The sequence below is a fragment of the Tupaia chinensis genome, unplaced genomic scaffold, assembly GCF_000334495.1.
Source record: "Tupaia chinensis unplaced genomic scaffold, TupChi_1.0 Scaffold147003_1, whole genome shotgun sequence".
NCBI lineage: Eukaryota > Metazoa > Chordata > Mammalia > Scandentia > Tupaiidae > Tupaia > Tupaia belangeri.
The window spans coordinates 1,530,968-1,538,967 of NW_006206856.1; the positions used below are offsets into that span (position 1 = coordinate 1,530,968).

The 8,000-nt window shown below is 51.5% G+C and overlaps 1 protein-coding gene across 1 annotated transcript in view; it reads right to left on the minus strand.

The window, feature by feature from the left end:
* Positions 1-247: 247 nt before the first annotated feature.
* ALAS1 (5'-aminolevulinate synthase 1) overlaps positions 248-8,000 on the minus strand; it is a gene marked incomplete in the record, with an annotated part of 15,424 nt that continues 7,671 nt past the window's right edge. The window contains 8 exon segments of the mRNA XM_027768617.1: positions 248-549; positions 1,401-1,563; positions 2,387-2,655; positions 4,297-4,461; positions 5,043-5,222; positions 5,956-6,140; positions 7,424-7,646; positions 7,964-8,000. Coding sequence (XP_027624418.1) covers positions 389-549; positions 1,401-1,563; positions 2,387-2,655; positions 4,297-4,461; positions 5,043-5,222; positions 5,956-6,140; positions 7,424-7,646; positions 7,964-8,000 — 1,383 coding nt within the window.

Consider the following 8,000-nt stretch of genomic DNA (forward strand, 5'->3'; position numbering starts at 1 on the left):
ATATAACTTGTGGCATTTAAAAAAAAAAAAAAAGCAGATTTGAAGTGAGAAGTTGAAGTGAGGTCAGCGGCTGGCAGGGGAGAGGTGGTGGAAGTGGAGTGGGAGCCTGTGTCCCTCCTACAGGGCCTGAGGCTGCGGGCGAGGCCTGGTATACCCCCACACATTTTACACATCCCTGTGACCCAGACTGAACCAGAGAGAGCGAAAAATCATTTTCTCACTTAGGAGCCAATAGCAGAAAGACCCGTCGTTTAAACAAGAGTTTATTTTCAGGACTGTTTTTACTATAGATTAAAATTTAATATAATTTAATTCACATATAAAGACGACTCTCGAGACTACGTGGGTATGCTAACGACCTGGGTTGGGGAGGGGGCTGCGGTCACACTCAGGCCTGCGCGGACACCAGCTTGCTCATGCCTGAGAAAAAAGATTTCTCTCTTTCACTCATCACTTCGAAATGCAGAGGCCTCCTGCAGAAGTTGCACTCGGCCGAGGAATGCGGCTTCAGCTCCAGCCCCACTCGCTTCCACGTGGCCAGCAGATTCTCTGTAAGGAGAAACCACTTTCATCAGTCAGAGCAAGTACTTAGCCTAGAGGAGGGGAAACACACGGCCACGCAAAAACGTGCACACGGGCGTTCACGGCAGCAGGAGTCACTCAGAAAGAGGAAACCCCCAGGTGCCCATCAACTGCTGGGTAAACAAAAATAGTACAATTGTGCAACGTGGGGCCGGCATGTGATGCAGTGGTTAAGGGCGCTGGACTCCCACACGGCCAACCACAGTTTGAGCCCCAGACCTGGTGGCTTGCTTTCTCACTCCCCACCCCACCCCAGCTCTGTCCCTCTCTGGTCAGATTCAAATACATACATACAGTTAAATAAAATAATTTAAACGTTTTTTTAAAAATACTGCAATGGAAGAGTATTTACTAAGTAAACAAAAGGCTGTGACTAATGCTACAACGTGGGTGAACCCTGGAAACAGGCTGTGAGGCAGCTAGGCACACAGGGCCACACGAGGCTTGGTTCCACACACATGGAATGCCCAGAACGCGCAAAGCCACAGAGACAAAAAGATCAGTGGGTAAGAGGGGCTGGGGAAGCAGGAAATGGGGAGTGATGCCAATGGGTATGGAATGATGAAAACGTTCTGGAACCAGGACACTGCTCCACCTCGGGAGGGCTCAGTACCGTGGGGATAGGTGCCACCTGTGGCTTAAGCCCTCTCATCTCTGGGAGATAGATCAGCCAGAAAGGGTGAGCATCTGCCCTGCTCATAGGGGCTGGGGTGTGGTTCAAGCACCCTCAGGTGCTTTCCTCGTAAAAGCAAGCACATGTGAACGCCACGACAGGCTTCCGTGACGGAGGCAGCTCTGTACAGCACCCCGGCCCTCACCCAGGAAGTAGTTCATCATCTGGGGCGTGTGGTGAGGGGTCGGGGCGATCCGCAGGAGCTCTTCTCCCCGGGGCACCGTGGGGTAATTGATTGCTTGGACGTAGATGTTGTGTCTGCTCATGAGTTCATCACAGATCTCGGTGTTTTTAGCAGCATCTGCGACCTGAGTTAGATGGTGACAAGGGAGGGGCAGAAGGGGACAGATCTTTAGAATCGTTGGCAGAGTCCAGTAGACACAGTGCCCGAAAGGCTCAGGCTCAAACCGGACTGGAGAAGTATGCGCGAGCTCGCAGGAGGGGACCGCGCTGCCTACACACGCCCTGGCTCTGACCATGTGATCGAGTGGGGCTGGCACGGCTGGGTGAGGCCCAGAGAACAAAGCCCATGGGGTGACTTTCTGAGGCTCTGCCTCCCAGAGCTGGCCAGGCGAGGGCAGCTGCTGTTCCCACCGGCTGGCCGCAGATGCAGGATGTGAGCAGCCTCGCTATACTACCCCCATTAACAACACCAACTCAACTGTGACGCCGACAGGGCTGCCACTGCAGAGGGAAGGGCAAGACTTATTTCGAAATTAAATAAACAGAAAGACCCACTTCAAAGCTGGCCAAGCTCAGGCTTCTGGAACTTTTCAGACACAAGTCCTGTGTTTACCCTGTTAAGGTCAGGACTCTGCTCCAGCCCGCTGGGTTCAAAGGTTCCACTGTCACTGTGCAGTCAGCCAAAGGCAGAACCTACTGGAGATTGTGGGTCACGGGCCCTAGTCTCCTGCCCCCGGCCACTGTGGATTCTAGCCTCCTGCCCCCGGCCACCACGCCTCTTGCCCCTGGCCACTATGGGCTCTAGCCTCCTGCCCCCGGCCACCGTGGGTTCTAGCCTCCTGCCTCTGGCCACTGTGGGCCCTAGCCTCCTGCCCCTAGCCTGACTTCAGGAAGGTGGGAATCAGAACGCCGGCTCATCAGCCCTGGCCAGTGCGGTTAGGTCATTACCCGCACTGGGATGATGTGGCTGGGGCAGTGGACGACTGGGAGGCCGGCGTCCATCAGCATCTGCCTCATGAGCTTGACGTTGCGCTGGTGCTGGCGGCGAAGCGCGCGGCCCTCGGCGCTCTTCAGGATTCGCACGGACTCCAGGGCTCCAGCCAGCAGCATGGGGGGCAGGGAGGTGGTGAAGATGAAGCCGGCGGCGTAGGAGCGCACGGTGTCGATCAGGGCACTAGTGCTGGCGATGTAGCCTCCAACGCAGCCGAAGGCCTTGCCTGGGAGGAGACAGCCTCGTTGTTACACATGCAGCGACGTGCTGTGGAGCCTCAAAGCAGACTTTTCTCCTTACTGCCTCAATTCATCCCAAGACCAACAGAGGAAAAGGGATGCCCCCCATTTATGGAAGAGAAAAAGCTGAAGAGGGTTATGAAAAGGTGTTGCCCAAAGTCACCGTCTCTCTGACCGGGATCAAAGCGTGGACGGTCAGACTCAGCCTGGCCCCCCGGTGACTGGTCCCAGTGTGCCCGACGGGCCGTGGCCTCTCTTCCCACGATCTTATTCTCCCCTGCCTTTCCCACCCCGGCTCTGACCATGACCGTACTGCTTGCACCATCCTCTCCCGAGACCTCACCCCGAGCTGGAACACGACCCCGCTAAGGCATTAACTGTTCTGTGTGACCGGTGTTACTTCCTACTCAAGTAAACGCACCACTCTGACCACTGAGCACCTGCAGGAGAAATACGAGAACTCGGAACCTGTTAGGGTTGATCTGGGGCAAGACTTGTTTTTCAGTTCTCATTAAATCCCTTTGTATAATCTGTATCTCAAGTTCCAGGATTAAGGGCTTCAGAAGAGTCCTCGTAGAGCTTAACATTATGTTCTGTAATTAACATTTCTGCTGGGACCGCCGGTGGGCTGGGCGGCTCAAATTCCAGCAGAGGAAACCCGCTCTCCAGCCTGGTCCACCTCACAACGACCACACCTTCCAGGGGCCCATGTCAGAGAGCTCCTTCAAAGCAAAGAGCTACTGGAATGAGAACCTGGGTGAGCACTTACTCCCAGCAGGGCTCCACCCCGAGCAGCCCCAGGCCTCCCGTCTATACCAGGCTCCCACACCCCAAAGGTGCTCCTTTTTGCCTGCCCGTCCTTCACCAAGTATAGGCTGTAAATGGCATTTCTTGGGCTCCAACTGCCTTACTAACCTTCCAAGGTTTGAGAAGAGCCTCACATGTACACGGTGGACACTTTCACCTCATTTTTCTCCTCCACGCACATTCTGAGTCAGGTTCTATTATCGTCTCCATTACATGGATGAGGAAACCGAAGCACACGGAGGTTGCTACCTACCCAAGGTCACTTGCTAGCGTGCCAAGCAGCCAGGACCTAAACCCAGAGAGCAAGGCTCTGGCGCCGAGCTCCAGCTGCAAGGGGACGCTGCCTCTGTGTAAGGGTGGAGAGGGGAGCCAGGGAGCCCCACGCTCCCACATGGCGGGTTCACGGGGACAGAGCTCAGCGTGTCACGCCAGCTGCGCCTAACAACTGCTCTAGGAGAAAACACGAGAATTCTTTTTCTTTTCAATTTAGTGGAACAATCCGAGACACAGAGAGGAGGGCTCTGGCCGTGACGTGTAGCTAGAGGCAGAGGCAGGTTTGGAATGAGTGCAGACGGCAGAAGGTGCTGTTTCTGTGTGTCTGGCTGTGAGCTGTCCTTTGACTCCGAAAGCTGTGCCTCTGTGACCCAAGGGAGTTTACTAGGCTGTGTCACCACCTGCCGAGACAAAAAGCTCACCCAAAAGAGTGGCCCAGACTCTATATGCTGTCACTGTCACACCGTCTGCGCCTGATCCCGGTTACGCTAGCGAGTTCCCAGGGCCCGGGAGGATCGCAGATGACAGAACATGTGAGGGACACGCACCGAGTGTTCCCGAAATGATGTCCATCTTCGGCATGACTCCATCTCGATCCCCAATCCCTCCACCTTGAGCTCCGTACAGCCCCACCGCGTGGACCTCGTCCACGAAGGTGATCGCTCCAAACTCATGGGCCACGTCGCACAGCTCTTCCAGCGGGCACACTGCCCCTGAGGGAAGACAGAGACCACTCTCAAGAGCTCGCCGTTCCAGGCATTTCTGTTTTTGCTGACAGTCAGAACAAAATAACATACGTACTGGCTTTTTTAATTTCATTTTTTCCCCTTTAGTTTGCTATGAGATGCGTGTGTTCACCAGGGTGTGAGAGATAAAGTGAAAAATCACCCCCAGACGCATGCCACACCGCAATCCCTTCTCCTCTCGGGATTTTGGACATGCACACACATGTGCCCAGTGTGATTCTCAAGCCACCCAGTCCGGGACCGGAACCGCAGTCGGCCACGTGGGATCCGGCCATCCCAACCTCCATGCCACCTCCTGACTCCTTAACGTATTGTTTTTAATACTGGGATGAAAATGAACTTCCCTCAATTTCTAGGAGTCTTAGAGCCTAGCAAAAGCCAGAGTGGAAAAATCTACATGACCCAAACCTACATAATGTCGCCAGTTACAAAATCCCAGCAGAGAGTGAAAAGAAAATAAAACGCAAAAAACAAACATCACACTTTGAAAAAAAGTTCAGGCCTACTATTTCATTTGGGCTCTCAGACTCGCCTGTATTTAGACTCACCATCCATCGAGTGGACCGTTTCAAATGCCACAATCTTGGGGACCGCGGGGTCAGACCTCTGCAGCAGTTCCCTGAGATGGTGCACGTCATTGTGGCGGAAGATGTACTTTGGCACTCGGCTGTTTCGAATCCCTTGGATCATGGAGGCATGGTTCCCAGAATCGGAGTAAATCTCGCAGCCTAACACACACACACACACACACACAAATACTATCTATTGCCATTTCTCGCAGAGAAGTTATTTCCTAGATAGGGACAACAGACTTCCCAGAAATGATGCCCTGAAAATGCCTTGCAGGAGAAAGACGCTGCATGCCAGTTTCCTCCTGGCAGACTAGCTAATGCTTCTTTGAGAAGGCCCAAAGGTGTAATATAAGCCTTTGGTGGGAAATTGGTCTGCTTTATTTAAAATAATTATTTATTTTTATTTATTATTATTATATTTAATTCACCGGGGTGGGAGGGATGAGAAAACAAGCTGCCAGGTCTGAGACTCAAACCATGGTTGGTCATGTGGGAGTCCAGTGCCCTAACCACCATGCCACCTGCTGCCCAATTGATCTGCTTATTAATCTGGCTGCCTTGCTCCAAACTCAATCAAGAGACAACTGAAAATAATGAAGACGATGCTCCAAAGGGCTTTCTTAGACTATGAAGCACATTCAAAGCACTTGGCATAAGGTCGAGGCCTCTCAAGTCTGAATCCTCATTGCTATCACGTCCCACAGTGACTCAGAACGTGCAGTTAGTACTTCATGCTAGATGCAAAAGCAAAGGATTCCAGGTCTACGGGGCTGTACTTTTTTTTTTTTGGAGAGGTTTTTGCTATAGGACGTGTACACTCGCCAGAAAGACAGAGAGAGACAGAGAGACAGAAACGCCAAACTAAGGCCCCCACGCCAGGCTTCCTTACCTGGCATCATCTTGGCCAGGGTGAAGAGCGTTGAGTCATTGGCCACAAAGCACGAGGAAAACAAGAGGGCTGCATCTTTTCCGTGGAGGTCGGCCAGCTCCTGCTCCAGGTCCACATGGAATTTACTAGTTCCAGAAATATTTCTAGTGCCACCAGCGCCCGCACCATGTTGTTTCAAAGTGTCCCTAAAAAAAAAAAAAGAAAGAAAGAAAAGAAAAGAAACGTCAAGGTTCTAAAACTCCGCGAACTCTTCTCTCCAGAATATAGCGGACTGAAATGTATGTCGATTGACCAACTCTCCTCACTGTGACACTCAGGGCCACAAACATCAGCTGACATCATCTGCAGAAGAGGTGGCAGAAGTGTCAACACTATGGTGATAGCTCCTCTAGGGATCGTTAAGGACAAATAGTCACTTAACAGTCACTAAGTACTTGGTGTTAGCCGAGTTACTTTACTAAGGGTTCTTTCCTCTAAGAAAAAGGAAACTCTAGAGGGACATCTGGGATGGTGGTTGTAAAACCGTCAGCCAACCAGTCGGAAAATGCTAGGATATACACCGATCAGTAACCTTGGATGGGGCCTTTGGGGAGCTTCTTGGAGTTTGGCAAGTTACCCTCTCTGCGTTCTCTAGACACGGTGGTCCTCCTAAAAGACATGAACAATGGGATCTACCATCATTTTTGGTGTGTGTGTGTGTTTTCTTTGGATAGGGTCTTGCTATGTCACAATCCCCCTGCCTCGGTCTAAGTCACTAGGACCAAAGACACACACTATCCCACCCAAGTTTACTCGTTTTTAAGGTAGGTCAGGAATGGAACTTGGGCCTCCCATGTGGCTTCAGCCCACTGAAAAGTAGAGCCCCCAGCACACACTGAACGTGGTTCTCACATTTTATTTATTTATTTATTTTTATTCATCTATTTACTTATTTTAGTTTGATTAGGAAGAGACAGGGAGGGGGGCAGAGAGAGAGAGAGAAGAGAGAAAGAGAGAGAGAGAAAGAGAAAGGTCCTATATTCAGAACACAGTCAGCCATGTGGGAGTCCAGCACCTTAACCACCATGCCACCTACTGGCCCCTAGCGTGTATTTTTGAAGCAGCTTTTCTGCAGTGCTGCCAGACTTATATTTATCTGCCTGCAGCCATAACCAAGGGTCTTTGTAAAGACTGCCTGATGTCAAAGGCACACCCCCTCGTGCAGTAGCAGGAGGGGAACTGACATGCACAGTCAACAGGCCCAAAGCTTGAGCCCTCACATGCTAAGGGGCTCTACCAGCTCCCTGCACATCGGAGCTTCTTTACAAAGCAACCGTAATCTGTAGATACTGCTGAAGGTTAAGAATAGCATTTTGCTGGGCATACTTTCAGCCACTGAATATTCTCCCCATAAAAGATCCAACCCCCATAAATCATCAATTTCTTGCCGAATAAGGCTGGCAGTGTTTCAAAACTGGGGGTTACTTACATAACTGCCCCACACACCCGGGGGTGGCGACTCATTCCTAGGTAGTCGTTACTGCACCAGACCGACACCTGCTTTTTGGTGATGAGGGAGTCCGAGTAGTCATCTGCCATGGGGAAGACGTGCGCCCTCCGATTCACGGTTTTGAAAACTCGGTAGGTGTGGTCATTTTTTTTCTCATCGATTTTCTTCTCAAAGAAACGATCATACTGAAAAGTGGAGACAGCTAAAAAACAAACAAAACACAGTACAGTCTGATGGTTATGAAGTACACTTGGCTTTCGGTCAAAGACAGACCTGAGGTCAGATCCCAACATAGCCGCATAGTAGCAGGGAGATTCTGGGTGAGCTATTTGACGTCCCCCCTCTTGTGAGCAGTCAAGTGTGTGGTGCAGATAGCATGGAGGGAGAGGCAGGCCATCAGCAGCAGCTATCATCACTGTGATCGAGAGCACCAAGTCACTCCATCAAGGGACATGGCTTTCACTCTCGACTCACCGTGCGACTTTGAGTTCTAACCTCTCTGTTGTCAGGCTCACTTACATTTTGGCAAGTTATCTTGAAGCAGATGGGACACTCT